Raw genomic sequence first — 15,909 nt, forward strand, 5'->3', positions numbered from 1 at the left:
AAAGTCTGAAAGTCACCTTACTTCTCACATCCATACACCTTCAGAAAGCAAGCCTTTGACAAATGTTACCTTAAGTCCTCTGGGCTCAGCTCTAAATACAGTCGTCACTGCCAAATCAAAACTCTTCGTGGTCACTGATAGTTTACAGGGAATTATTTCAGGCTGTTTTATCTCATGTAAGTTTAACACATATATCAGGACAGACCTGTTCCAGTGTTCAGTTTCAGCTTACAAAAATCTGCAAGCAAAATATATGTCATCAAATCAGACTGGGAAACAGAGCCCTGCACTGTGGAACTACATAAGAAACTGACCATGCTAGGTCTGTTTCCAAAAACTTATACAGCAGGTCTTCAAAGTCCTGCCTGTGATTTACAAACACCATAAACATACATTATTTAAAAAGAGGCATCAGTTACAGTAATCAATTTCTCTGACTACTGGCAATTCTCTGCATAATCCAGCCTAGCAAAGTTTCCACACAGCTTTCCCTGAAATCTGGTTGCAAGCTGTCTTCACACATTAAATATCAAAGGCACGCATGTCAAGAGACATAGATTCTTGTTGTTTAAGATTTGGTTGCTCAAAATTGTCAAAAATTCAGTAAATACTAAACAATTAGCTGCTGAAAGTCAGCCCTATTTGAGATGTCTGAAGCTGAGCTTCAAAAACCTGATCACTCAAAATCATTACCTCCTTGCAAATGGGCAGGGGAAAAAATAAAAATCACAACCTCAACACACATCAACAGAAAATTGATACTCTTCAGTGAAGAAAAAATCCACACCTACTGAAAAAAACCCTCCAAATGTTCTCATCTCAAATCTTTCCCAGAAAAAGCTCTTCATTCTTATTTACTTAGTACCTCTCCCAATTTAGTGCTTTTACAGCAAACAGGCTGAATTCAGTGAGTCTCTCGAGGCTGCAGCTGACCCAGGCTACCAACCCATACAGACCTCTAGCTGCTCATCACTTCTTGACAATCACCCAGCATGACAGCACATCACTGCTGTACTCTACCCAAGCTCGTTCAAAATTAAGGCAGGTTTGCTTGCTGTTGTAAAGATTCATAACAGTAGAATTTTTTCAATGTTTTATTAGTTCAGGTCATTTTAAAAGAACCAGGTTGAGGAGCAAATGAGTGAGCAGTTAAGCTTGACAATTTGGATGGAGAGCCTTCTGTCCCAAAGTCACACTAATGCAATGGGGCAGCAAAGGTGAACAACTGGCATGGTAACTTCCTTAGCACACCTGACTGCAGATTACAGCACTACAGAAAATCACTGAAGCTAAAACACATGGATTTGACTCTTCCTTGCTTGCTCACTCTTGAGCCTGTTTGGAGAAAATAAAGCAGTAAGGTGCAGATCAATGAAGAGAAAATGTAACACATGTACAGGGTGATAGACTATATTCTGGATAGTCATGACTCAGTTAACTCAGCAAGTATTGGAGTATACAAGTTATTCAAAGTGAACTGTCATGGTGATACTGCAGCAAAAAATGAATTTGAACCTTGAACATAACGAAGAGAAGCAGGTAAATGAATTCCTCTCTGTAGTACTGACAGCATTGTAGAGACCAATACTGAAATACCATCTTGTGCTTATGGCATCTGATTTTCCTGAAGAGAAATCAAAAAATTGGAAGGAAAACAGAGAAGTTACGCAAATGTACTTGAAATCTGCAAAAAATGTCCTCTGGTAAGAGTCTTAAAGAGGTCACTTTGATTAGCTAAAAAAAAAAAAAAAAAAAAAGACACACTGGTGTCTTGAGTAAAAGTACTTTTTGTAGGTACGAACAAAAACATACTGAAGTGCTTCCCAACCTACCAGGTCAAGTCATAAAGAAAACTTTTGTGTAGAAAATTAATTCTGAACAACTCTAATGAAAACCAGGACTTTCTAAAAACAGTAAACAATGAGAATGATTAACCAATACAGTAAGTAGCAAAAGCTTTATTGAATGCTTGATGCCTTCCTTCAGATAAATACTTGTATTTTGCAAAATATTTTGGTCAAATCAAACTCAAACACTAAGCACAGTTTTCAGTTCAATAGAGATAACTGAATAGTAAGTCATGGCTCAATTACCTGGTCAAACTCTGGCTAAATCTGTGGCTTTATGAAATCGTATTATTCTCAAAGCCAAATCTCTTCCATTTCCTCTACACATTCAAATCACAAATATGATCAGTCCTTAAAACAATTCTTAAAAAGACATCTTTAATTTACTGTATATTTTATTGCTGAGGACAAGACAGCTAAAGAATTTATCACCTTAGCTACCCTGGTTATATCGTTTCACTCAGACAGTGTTATCTCCTTGTCTCCCACACAAGAGTCATGCTGTTATCAAAGTCTTTCTCACTAAACAATTATTTCCTTTTATGATTTCTTCTGGCTGGTCAAAGATAAGGGCTTACAGTGAGGTTGATTAGTGTTGCAAACAAATAGGAGTAATACTAGAGCAGATATAACTAAGCTGAAGTAATCAGCACTATTAATAACCTTTTGATTTCTAATCAAATACAGCTCTGACTTTTGCTGCCACTTTGCTTTACATCTTCTAAACTACAAAAGAATTAATATTTTATAAAATATTCTCAATATGCCAGTCCTTTTATTCTCTTGTTTGCTTTTTGTCTTACACTTAATAATCTTCACTAAGAAAAAATAAAAATAACAAATCTATTAAAAAAACAGTTCTGTACTTTATACTGCCTTTCCTGGTAACAAGATTTAATTATATATTACAGTAAGAAATTCTGCATTTTTTTTTAATCTACTAACATTTCTGAGGACAGTAAAATCACATTTCTTGATATCTGCATAAAAGAACCTAACACAAAGACACAAAACTGACCAAACAATCCTTGCTTGAGACATACAACTGTGGCAAAACCCAGTTCATACAGTTAACATATGGCAAAATTATATCCAAAAATAGGAACCTAACATGTTAGACCTTAGAAACCTGCACTGCAGGTAGCACTGCCACATCCTTTCATAATCCTGGGTAACTACTAATCCAACAAATGCTCATTCTGCTCAAGTAATAGGCAACGTCCCTTCCAGAAAACACCTAAAACCACTAGAAATAAATCATCTCCTCATTCTCTGCAAATCCTAGATAGGCAACACACTCTTCCAAACATGCAAAGCCTTTCACTGAGACTCTCTAAGAGGGATTACATCCTTCTTAACATCAAATAAGTCCTATAGCTCAATCTACTCATGGGAGAAACTCAGTCGTTTCACAGACACATATGTTCATGATCTCCACAAGTGTAAGTATTTTATAATGGTCCCTGCATGATCTTTCCAAATATTCTTTTTTCCCCATGGGAAAAAAAAAAAAAAAACCAGCAAAAAATGCTTGCATTGCAATTTTACAGTTGCAACAGTCTTAGGAAAGTTGAATGCTGCTCAATGAGTTTATAGTTCATTCAGACATGGAGGTTTAGTGGTAATTCCAGAGACACTTCTGTACACTTGGGGTGCCATTGCTTCGTATATCCTGCTGCCCCAGCATAAATAAATAAACAGATTTCCATTTCATATGACACTTATTTGCAACAAGAATAACATAAATTAAACAAGTTATTTTTGTTTTATTTTTGACAGCAATTTTTGCAATTTATCCAATTTAATTTTTTTAATTAATTTTAACAGCAATTGCTGCTGTTCAGTTTTTCCCATCTTTGCCATTTATTTTATGCAACAATCATGAACAAAAAGAAAAAGAAAGAAATCACAAAACTAAAACTTTCTTCACATGAAAAGCTCTTTTTTCCACAAAACTGGGTTGTCTACCAGCAGACTTTAAAATAGACAGACATCAATGTTAAAAGTACAAATAACAATACTAAACACAAAGGAGAAAACTGTATCTGAAATACAGCAAATATTTTCCAGTTTTCACCTGAAGAATTCCTTTCAGAGATGAAAGCCAAAGATGAAGAAAACAAAAAATTTAATGAGATGTGTGTTAAATGCTGGCCTACACAAATTTGAAATGACAGTGAGTTGCCTTTCAAAATGGCAAGATAGCAATATGAATACACAACATGCACCAGGATAAAGCAGTCATTTTTATTTTCCATTTTTGTCTCAATTTATTAGTTATCATTGTAAAGAGTAAGTACTTCTTTTCATTTTTAACTTTGTTCTAGAAGCTAATGTGCAATTGGAAAGGTTCTTTTTGTCATGGATATGCCCAAAATCTTCTTTTTAATGTTGTTTGTCCAAGTTCATGTTCATAAAAAAACCCAATCTACTTTCCAAAGGCATCCTCTAACCTCACAGTAAATAAAAAAATATTATTTGTATTAGTTAAAGTATTAGTTAAAAAAAAAAAAAAAAAGAACCAATTCATAAATAGCCCCTAATTAACTTTACTTCCCAAAAAAGGCACACATCTGTTTTCACAGCTGGACATGATTCAACCACTGGTAACCAGAAAAAAGCCCCAGTGTGTTAAAATGTTCTAGCCAAAAACTGACACTCCAGCAAAGATGGCTACTATGCCAGCACAATCTGAGCAGCTGTTAGGACAACCTTTATTTATACTGAAAGGGCACCAGACATCCTGATGCTATTACTATTAAACCAACAAATCTTATTGGAAAGACACCACTGGTTGAAAATGGACAATGCAAAAGCGCAACATGCATTTTACCAATCAAGTAGATTATAATTATGTGAGAACAGTGATGTATAATAATCCACTCTCTACCCACTTTTCTACAACAGATTCTGCAGGGCTCAGCTTCTGGAAAAAAAATTCTTTGTAAATTATTTTTAATACAGCTGTTATTATGAGCGTCAGAAAAATCAATTAACAATGCTGCCCTAACTCTTTAGTAAAAAAAAGGACTTAGATAAATAGAAAAAGATTATGCTATTTCTTTTACAGCATTCTTATTCTGTAAGTGACATCAAAGAGACACAACCCCCTCCTTTTATTCCCCCCCCCGCCCCTCTTTTGGTTTTGACATTACACAGAGAGAAAAGTATTCCTTTCACTGTCTCTTGTATAGCTGGAGCATCCAAGCTCTGCATATTGTTATCACTTGCTATCCTTGAATATGAATTATTTTAATCCTCCAGCAATTAACAGTCTTTTGGATGAAAATAAAAAAAGGCTGGGAGTGCAACCTTACTTTTTTTTTGCTAATTTATTTGGTCAGTAGCTCATTTTCTCATTGTTTCACGGGGCTTAAATATTTAAGTGTGTGCATGTCCTACTTACAATCTTTTTTTATTTTTACCATTACATGTTTACAGCCATCTTTGTTTTTTTTCCTTTTCCTTAAACCTGGAGTTTCCCACTCTCATATATATTTCATGGAAGGCTTTTTGTCATAATTTTGCCTTTTAGGGCACCACCTATTCATTTAATCACACAGCTTTTTGGTTGGGAGTAATCATCCTTTATTTGTTAAAACCATTTTAAAAACAGAGAGACTGAAGTGCCACGGAGGAACTGGCATGCTTCCTCTACCATGACCAGGTCTCCTTGATCTCCTCGCTGCTTTCTTGCTCCCACCACCATCATTCCCATCACTACTTGTAATGTAGTCAAAGCATGGCAAGTTCATGAAAAACAAGATGGAAGCAAAGCTCTCTGCCCTCAAGGTACAACGGTTTAAGGCCCCAACACATTCATTCCCTGACACACCACACATTCATTTTAAACCTGCAGGCAGTTCTCCTGACTTCCAAGTGTTTACTGGTGAGCAATAAGTGGTCTGCTGGATCAAGGCCTAAGCAGACTATGAGACAGAGAGGTAGCAGGCAGATATAATAAGAAACATCATGAGTGACAAGTCAAAGTTTAGCAGATATATCAATTCACAATGTGCTGCTAGACTCCAAAAAAATATAATTAAAAAAAGAAACAGAAAAAGAAAATAAATGGTTGAAGTAAATTGTCCTGCTGGAGTGAGTTTGTGAGTTTTACAATACAAATAAACCTCTGACATTGTGAATTGCTCAGTCCAGGGAGCCTGTGACAACTGTGGATATGTTTTATGAAGCCATGCACTCATTCCTAAAATAAAGTTCCATCAGCCCTTCAGGAATCATTACACCAGACACACATTCTAAGATTCAAAAAAGTTCACTGCAAACACATGGTATCACAACGTTGATCTGCTCTAGCTCAAGTCAGTTTGCTCTGAAAGTCAAAAAATGAGCCAAACAAATAAACAGACTCATAGTCAAAATGTGAAGGCAAGTGAATTTTTATAACCAACTGTCTCAAAAATAAAATTAGGAAAAAGCTCCATCTTAAACAATATGCTCCGTGGTCTCAAAAGAAGGCTAAAAGGCTGAATACAGGACCCTGAATTGCTAGCTATACTATTCCCTATCTGTCTGTTTTTCCCCCCCTTAATTACTTCAATGTTTGGTAGAGTGAAGCAAATGAGAAAATACATCATTAGGGGTTTTTTTTTTAGAAAGAATATTTAGAAAGAATTATTAGAAGAATAAAAAGGTACTGTTCATCTGATCTACAGACTGATCCAAGTATGGCAGCGGACATCAACCTAAGGAAACAAGCAACAGATGAATAGAGTGAAATGCAGCAGAGTCATGAGTGGAGTTTTGCTCAGTTTGTTCCACAGTTTTCCAAATGCAAAATAAGATTACCCATTTTTAATAATTAGAAAACAATGGCTTTAAAGACACGATCTTCCTCAATGGGCTCATGACTTCAATGAGTCAAAGGGGGAAATGTGAGACAGCAGAAAGTGTTTGTTCAGGGAAGCAGCGCAGCAAGCATCAAATCCAGCATCAGAAACAAAAAGAGATGCTATTAATGGTAAACAGGGAAAAACTAAATTATGCAAAGGCTTTAAAAGGACAAGAGGTGTTAAGCCTAAAGTACTAAATGAGACAAAGTATGGACTTCAAATTGTGCTTTTAAGTAAGGGTAAGAGAGTAGGTAGGGGCAATCAAGACATGTACCATCAGGGCTTATATTGTATACAGAACGGATGGATACATTTGGGTTACTGGGGATGACTGTGAGAAAAAGGCTCATTAATTCACAGTGACAGGAAATGATGTAGGTAGTGACTTTAAGGTCAAAGCTTTAGGGGATCAGAAATAGACAGATATGCAAGCCAGTATGCAGAAAATCATCAGAATTTAGAAACAGCCTCTTTGAAAGGAAGGGGTTGAAAATGACACTTGGATTATGTCCTTTAGGGATATGAAGAAAGTCTCTGCAATGGGAAGAGATTGAGTGATTCTGAGCTGTTTCTCACACTGATTTTGTCTGTGGATTGGTATTTTTCCAAGCATGAATAACTCCATATAATACAGAAACAGATCGCAGCAACTGACAGTGGAAAACTTTCTTTGTGAAATTCAAACTAGGAAACTCATTTAAGCACAAGATATTACCTCCCCCTACAGTAGAGACTGACAGCATTCACTCATTCTAGCAAGTGTAATAATGTCTCTTCTCTTCTTTATCCTTCTAATAACCAGAACATAGATCATGAGGTCAAAAGTGGCAGAAAAATTTACATCACTTTCAGCAGGTTATTCATACAGCCTACAACATTTAATTCTTCCCTCCTCCAAAATTTCAATCTTAATCTACTAATTCCAGAGTATTGTGAAACTCTCTAATCAACAGCAGCAGCAGCATGATTTGTGGTCCAGTGCTACCCCTCTGGAACATTTGTACAGGTAAAAGTATGAGAAAAGCTTCACACAAGGACAACAGAGGAAAGCTACAGTTTAAAAAATCCACATATTTTCTGGCATGTATTTTGTGAGGGGGATGATTAAATATTCTATATGCAATTAGTAAATTGTCAATAGAATTCAATAAATGTTGTTTAAAAAAAATCTAATTATTTGTTACAATAACCACCAACTATTGCCATTTTGTTTGTGAAGGTTTGTAAACTACTTCCATTTGAGAAGTAATTGATTCCATTTTTATCATTTGCTCAAGTTTATGTGGTTGTTCACATCCAAAGAGATGATAACATCTATTTGCAGCAAATTATACATTAAATTCCTCATTCAAAAGCTGTAATGGAAAACAAAATGCTAATTTGTGCTGTAAACGGAAGTACAGAATCATAATCACTCATTGTTAACATTAGGAACTAAATTGCTCTTGCAAATAATAAAATGGGTTAAAAACACAGAGAGCTTTTGCAAGCCAAAGTACCAGTGCCTCTTACTCGCTCATGTTACATTACAAGTGATGAAACGAACCTTTCCTCTTCATGCCAGCACAAACTACCCCTTTTGGAGGGAAAGAATAATGGCCTTATGATTGCAACATAAGGGTGCATGTCAGGTCACCCCTTCTATCCACAAGTCTCCAACCAGCTTCCCAAATATGGGCTTCCATGCAGTCTGCTAGACAAACTCGACTGGGTGCAGGGCTGTCTGCACCAGCAAGCGGTGTAGAACTGTAAATTGGGAAGAGTCAGACAGCTGGTGCCGAGGATCCGACGTCTGCGCTACCTGCTCTGCACCACGCACTTGAGGGTGCGCTTTGATTGTTTAACTTCACCCTAGACCTGATCTCATCTCACTAGCTGAATATAAATGTGTAGCTCAAGTGTGCTAGGGGTAATCCCAGAACACATCTCACAGTCCAGCTTTATCCAAAAGGAATTCTGATCAATTGCAATGAGAGCAGCCTACAGCACCAAGCACAGCAGTGTTGGGATGAGCACAGCACACTCCTGCCTTCAAGAAAAGTGCTAGCGTAGACACACCTCTCATCATTTTGGGTCACAGTTAGGTCACGTGGAACTGCAAATACCCAATTTCTCCTTCCAAAATTAGCACCAGTGTCACAAGTGCTATAACCAGAGCAAGGGTCGCTCTGCTATTAATCTCTCTTCACCTTAATTTTACCTTTAGAGAGGAGACAGTAACACACAGCTATGTAGCAGAAGGAGAATCTTAACTGCCACTTGTACAGAAGACAGAGTCTAAGACAAAAAATACTGTAGAATTATTTGGCTTCTGTTCTTTTTAGCAGTTTTACAGCCCTGTAAGTTTTAAATGTACAAGGAGTTTTGCTCACACAGCAAACAGACACATCATAGGAAATTAAAAAAAACACCGACACATTAGGACTGTGCACCTGCTCTTCCACATTTCATTAAACCTCTACACCTAAATGTACGTCAGGTTCTCTCCTCTGTGCATCCGTTGTGCTGGTATCCCTCAGTGATACCTTCTGGTCATGGCGAGACAAACTGGATCACAGGCATCCATACTGCCTCAGGAAAAAAACATTAAAAAATCCATTAACTTTTGGTAAGTCAGATCATATCATTATGATCTAAATTATAAGTGCCAGATAATATGTTTAAAAAAAAAAAATGTATATATTTGTAAATAAGCTGCCATTTTTTATCAAGCCTTTCCTAGCTTACATTGTATAGCTCAAATCCATGTAAAATAGCTCATCTGCCAGCCTTTTCCAGTTATTAGTATTAAAAAAACATAATTATGTTATCAAAAAATGAAAATTTCCTTTTAGGTGACCAAAAGAAAGTTCCACTGCTTCATGTAGTAAATCATTTTACTGCTGCCCTTTTATATTTAATACCCTTCTGCAGTACACATTTATCTCTACACTAGCAAAGTGTACTCATTGATTTCCTATGGTCTCTCTGGAAGAAGGTTCTGCTTCCCTGATGATGAGTACAAAGGGTGGATGACCCCATTCTCATTCCAATGCAAACCCTGCACTTTTACATTTCTGCTTAGACCACATGAACATTTGACCAGCTAAGAACTCCCTGCCCTCTTCCTTCAGAACACATTGCTAGAACTACTGACATTCTCTCCTGAACAAAACCGTATTTTTGAAAATCCCATCTTATGTATAAAGCACTGAACTGCATTAGCTCATCGCAGCCATAACTGTAACTCACAATCTGCACGAGTTTTCCCTCTAAAATAAGATATGACAATAATATCTTGCCCATTTTCTGCATGTGCTTTAAACTTGTGCTATTGTGCTCTACTGTGTAACTATTTAGTTGCTCTTCTCTGGGGCATGAAAAAACGGTTCATTCCCATTTTAAACTGCGCTTTTTTTCTGTTAGATGAACCTGCCATCAGAATACACTTTCCAAAGTTACTGTTTTGAATGAGCAATTTAGGAATTAATCTCTGAAAGAAAGAGAATCATGTTTAACAACATTTTTAATAAAGTCCACTATCTGTGTTTAATAAACTACATCTTTCTCATTATCTTATCATTTATCTTTTGCTGGAATGTCAAGAAAATATGTGTCTTCAGTTTCACTTTCAGTTTTACTGCTATTTTTTCAGCTTTGTGCACAAACATCCCTTGGAGTCAGGAAAACTTCAAATCCATGATTGACTCTTTATTAAAATTATGAAGTATTTTCTGTTAATATTAAACCAGGATTTCATTTTACTCTTAACTAATTTAGTTTTGACAGCCTTATTTTAATTTGCACAGGTGTTACAGGCTCTGTTAAAATGTAACTGCAGTTGAAAGACGGTATTATTCCATTGGTTTTCACCACCAAATAATGTACAACTATTGACTGAGTCTTTTTCCATTTAAGAAAAAACATCTTCAAAAACCATAGTTCACTTTCCAGTCTTATACAGATTGGTATCTCTCATTCAACAGTTTCAAACACAGACATACTCCATATATGCTATACATGTGCAGGGCATTAACACAAATTAACCAAGCATGTTTCCAAACCTGTGTAGATTTCATGTTCTACTACTCAAATAATATAGAATAAAAAAAAAAAACAAAAATCCAGAAAATATGGAAAGAAAAGTAAGTCAAAAAGTATATTTTGGCCCATTGCCCCTGGGAAGTGGCCACTGGTCATACTCTAGGTAAAAGAATAAAAATGCATAAAAGCACTATACTACACACAGTTCATCTCCCCAAAAATACTGTCAGAAAAGCTACACTAGGGCACTTCTGTCCCTGCCCATGTAAAGACAGAGGCAAACCACAAGGCTGGCTCTTAGCTTCGTCTTTCACTGACTTAGTAATACCCACGGAATACATTTTGTATGTTGTACAATGTACTGCTATGTTTGAACACACATACAAAGAAAATGGTGCCAGTTACTAAGTCCACAGCTGAGAGTTACAGGGGAAAATCTCTGAAATAATGGCATCCATCAGGCAGCATACTCCTCATCTTACTTCTATACTGCAAGGATTTTGAGGTCAAATTAAAATAAGTATCCAGATTTATGCATTAGTCATAGAATTTCATTCAGGAACTACAATTCAAATTATTTTCAAGCCCTTCCCAACCACACAGATTAGTAACACAACAACGTATCCAATTCGGAACCAGAGAATGAAAAATAATTAATACAAATAATGCTGCCAGCTCAGCATAGACAGGTTATGCCGAAAAATATTATTGCTCCTGCAAGGCTGAATACCTCTTTGCAGTACTGAGAAATAGCTGCTCTTTACTCACGACTACTAATTAAGAAACAGATGTAAAGAGAATTTCCAGAAGACGTATTGAGGAAGGTTCCGGCAAAAATGAAAAACCAGAAGTAGAGTGACAGTCAAAAAATGAAGACTACAGAATAAATCAACAGGAAATCTGATGGATGTTCCTTCATCTCAGTTTTATACACACTGCCAAGACAACACAGGTAAGTTTATGCAACCACAGTTCAAAGCTCTCAGGATTTAAGTCTACAAGTTTGCCAAAGCTGGAATTTAGCATAATGGTTAAGTCTGTACTACAATAACTATAAAAATACGCAGCAAGCTTCAGGAGAACGCTCAGTCTTTTTGAAGTCATCCTTAGTAATGTGAAGTCTTGTTTGTAACTACGTGTACCTATTTGTAATATGAAGCCTTATATTCTGGAAGACTATCTGAGAAATTGATTCAAAACAGACTTCATAAAGTTTCTAGACATGATTTCTCCAATACAAGCCTTTTTGTGATGCACTTTGAAATTTAATATGCAATGGAAAAGCTCCTTCCAAGAATATTACCAACAAATCACACATATAAGCTTGTACTTAAAAAAAGAACTGCAATAATGTACCAAAAATATAAAGGTTTAAACATATCTCTCAAACTCTCTGAATTATAAAGCAAACATCGTATCTCTCCTTTCACAGCTGCCAGACAGTATATTATGCTTCTAGAAGTCACTGTTCTCTTTAACCTGACTGGTTCCATTTTTGAGTTGTATTTTGATTACTTATACTCTCATTAAAGCCTTGAGATGCCAGGAAAAGATTCTTTCAGTAAGCTATGGCTGAGCCACTATTGATATTATACAAGGGATCCTTTTACCTCGTATGAGATGTTGAGAGTGCATCATATTGATTTGGAATAAAAAACTATTTTTCCAGTAGTCAACCCATCTTCTCATCTCAGCACTTTTTTTTTAAAGTTTTTATGTTTGCTGTTTTGTTTTAAACAAAACAAATTCTATTTCGGCTATGTTGCTAAATTTAGCAAGAAGGAACGGTTTGCAAGCTTTTTTTTTTTTTTTTTAACACAATTCAGGTAAAAACAAACAAACACAAATATGGCTGACAGTGAAGTCTGAGCCAAGTCTGCCTTTTTAAGTGCTAAAACTTGTAAGAAAAATCTATGTGCAGCAAAATCCCATATTCATTTTGATTTCATATTCAGACTAACATCTACCGCTAATCCTCAGCTGATGAATTTGACTGATATAAATGGTAACATAATACGCAAAAGATGAAAATAGAAAGGAGCCTCGAGCACCAGAAAGAATATGTGTCTTAAAAATTCTTCTCATCTTCACCCTGTAAGCTCTTGCAAGCTCATCTGTTCGTCCGTTGTAATGCTATGTAATGATTACACCTTCTCCTTCGGAACACCTTTCCTAATCATGCATATTTAATTCAACTTTGTGTATATATCCTACAGTTTATATAGTCCTGCTATAAATAGATCTTCTGCATTCTGAATTATCTCCCGCGTTTTCCCTTAGATACAGTTCAACAGTGGTATTTAGAACAGATCAACTCTGGATTTGCCAGCAATTCTTCCTGCTTCCATTGTGATACGGCTTGCTCTCCTGAAAGGGGATGTAAGGGGACCTATCACTTCACAATGACATTCTTTCACCGAACTGTTTCGCTACAGAATGAAACTAACTTTAGATAAAGGAGCTGGTTTAAACCTGATTTTATTGTCTGCGTTCCTAAGCATTTTCCCCCTCTGATGGTTTCAAAGGAGTCTTCCCTTTGACTGCCTGCCTTTTATACCAGGCATGAGCCCTACTTATATCCCAGGGACTTGCATGGGCTGGCGTTTAGCAGGACGATACCGCGCGTTCTGTGTTCATGTAAGCACAGTGGCCCCGGTGTGTGCCCTCGGTACGTGCAGAGGAGCACACACCCGAGCGGGCTCGGGAGCCACCGGCCAGCACGAGCCACGGCGAGCGGCGAGCTGGGCGCCAAGTCCCGCCGAGCCGGCCCCGGGCACGCCGAGCGCCGGGGCCCGGGGTCCGGGCAGCCCCGCCGCGCTCCCGAGCGGCGGCTCCGGCCGCGGCGGCTCCGGCCGCGCCCTCCCGGCCCCGCCGCGGACGGGCCGAGCGCGGCTGTCCCCGGGATACCGGAGGGGCCCCGCACGGCTTCGCCGAGCCACGGGGGCTCCGGCGCGCCCGGGAGACGGCGTTCCGGCGCTGGCTCTGCGCTCGATGCGCGTCTGGTCCCCACACGAGCCCCCCTCTCCTCGGCGCAAGCCGGCCTGACTTGTTCCCCGCCGGGAAGGCTCTCCCGGCCGGGGCGGCACACCCGGCGGCAGCCGTACCCGGCACGGGGCGGGCGCCTGCCGCGATGGACCCGGCGGGGCTCCCCCCGCACCCGGGACACGCACATTCGAATTTATTTATTCGGCTGCCTCGGACGAGCAGGCTGTCGGGGCTTCGGAGCCCCACCGCGCCCGGGCTCGCCGGCCCCGCTCCCCGGCGCTCGGCGTTCGCAACTCCCCGAGCGGGGAAGTGCGCGCGGCTTCTCCCTGCCTCGGCGTGAGGTGCAACCTCAGGCTGTCAGCTGCCAGCCTGGGGGCTCAGGCTCCTGGAAACTGGGGTCGCAGGGCTGCGCGTTTTCCCCTGAGCTCAGCAGGCTCGCAGGGAGGAAGCGGGGAGCTGGCCCCCCTCGTCCCCCGGCTCTCCCGTCCCCCCGCGGGCACCACCGCCCGCACAGCCCGGGGCGCCCCTCGCCGCTCTGCGGCCGCTTCCATCCGCTGCCCAACTTTTCCTGTCAAGCCGGCGCCAGAAAACCCCTTCCCCACGCACGCACGCATGCACACACACACCGGTGTAGTTTATAAATGACAGTTGCCTGTAGACTTTCACCAGACAAGCAGCGGGGGCAGCAGACTACAACAGTTATTTAATTAAAGGCGCTTCGGAGGCTCCCAGAATAGCTCTCTACCTCTGAGGCGCGATTTCTGGTTTCCCCCCCGCTCTCCCCCAGCGCCTCGCCAGCCGCCCCCCGCTGCCCGAGCCCCGGCGCGGGCGGCAGGGACAGAGGCGGCCGCTCCGCATTGCACAGTCATCAAAGTTAACTGCGTGCAGGGGGGATCGGGGGTGAATCACGGGGAGAGACGGGTGAGCCGAACTATTTCCACCTAGGCAGGATCCGAAATTAGGGATCTGAATGCGTACGCAGCCATTTCTGAGGGAGGACGAAGCGGATGCGGGGGGGTCCCTGTCACTCGCAGCCTGTCACTCGCAGCCTGCTCCCCCTGCCCGGCAAACTCGCCCGGCTGCCCCAGCGCGGTCCCTCCGTGCGACCCAGGGCAGGCTCGGGGCACTCCGATCGAGTTGCCCGGCCGAGCCCGAGTTGCTCCCGGGCAGCACAGAGCCCTCTGCGGGCTACGGCTCCCGTTCCTCAGTCCTCCTCACGCTCCCCTTCCTCACGGGAGGGGCGGGGGCGGAGGGAAGGGGGCTGTAAAGGCACACGGGAAGAGGCTCCTTTCTCTCATTTCTTTCTTCGGCTGATTTAACCCCCCCACCCGCAACGCACACACGCGCTGAACAGAAACACTTCCAGACCCTTCCTGCACACACTGGCACCACCTTCGTTTTCCCCCGAGGAGCCGGGCGGGCGCAGCGGCGGCGAGCGCGCAGCACCGGCCACCTCTTACCTGGTTGTAGGAGGTCTCCCAGGAGGAGGTGTAGTTGTAAAAGAAGGAGGAAAAGCAAGCGTCTTCCGACAGCCCGCAGCCAGCCATCCTCTGGGTGCCAAACCTCTTCGGGAAGGCACGAGCAGCCCTCGCAAACTCTTGCCTCTTGCGCGGTCGCTGCCGCCGCCGGCGCTGTCCCCGCGGAGTGCTGCCGGCGCGGTGCGGGCGGGCGAGCGGGGCTGGCTGGCTGGCTGGCTGGCTGGCTGGCTAGATGGATGGATGGATGGATGGATGGATGGATGGAGAGATGGATGGGTGGAGGGATGGAGGCACGGGTACCGCGTGTGTCTGAGCGTGTGAGCGCGGCCGTTGGCGGCGGCACCGAGGGGCCGGGGCCGGTCACGTGCGCGCGCTCACTCCGCCGCCGCCGCCGCCGCCGGGGACGGGCCGCGCTACAGACCCCGGCACTGGATCGCCAGCGCCGGGCGCCCTCGCCATCCCCACCCGCCCGCCCGTCCCCGCTCGGCAGCGCAGCCCCTGCGCACGGGAACGAGGAGGCGCCTGCGGAACCTGCGGCCGCACCGCGGCGGGGAAGGAGCGGGCAAGTGGCGACGCGCGTCCTCCCCCGCCGCGCCGGGGCAGCGCCGCCGCGGGCGGGCCCGCCCTCCCGGCCGCGGCCCGGCCTCCCCGCCCCGCCCCGCGCCCGGCCCCGCCGCGCCGCGCAGCCCCGCGCACACAAAGTTGTCGCTCGGTTCGCAGCCG

General features: G+C 42.1%; 1 protein-coding gene across 1 annotated transcript in view; it reads right to left on the bottom strand.

Annotated features, from left to right (window-relative positions):
- The window catches only part of PPARGC1A (PPARG coactivator 1 alpha), a 363,672-nt gene extending 348,171 nt beyond the window's left edge, over positions 1-15,501 (bottom strand). Inside the window, exon 1 of the mRNA XM_086888438.1 lies at positions 15,169-15,501. Coding sequence (XP_086744564.1) covers positions 15,169-15,255 — 87 coding nt within the window. The 5' untranslated portion in view covers positions 15,256-15,501. The remainder of the gene's footprint in view (positions 1-15,168) is intronic.
- Between the last annotated feature and the right edge of the window lie 408 nt (positions 15,502-15,909).

The sequence above is a fragment of the Cyanistes caeruleus genome, chromosome 5 (assembly GCF_971803275.1).
Source record: "Cyanistes caeruleus chromosome 5, bCyaCae1.hap1.1, whole genome shotgun sequence".
Lineage (NCBI taxonomy): Eukaryota > Metazoa > Chordata > Aves > Passeriformes > Paridae > Cyanistes > Cyanistes caeruleus.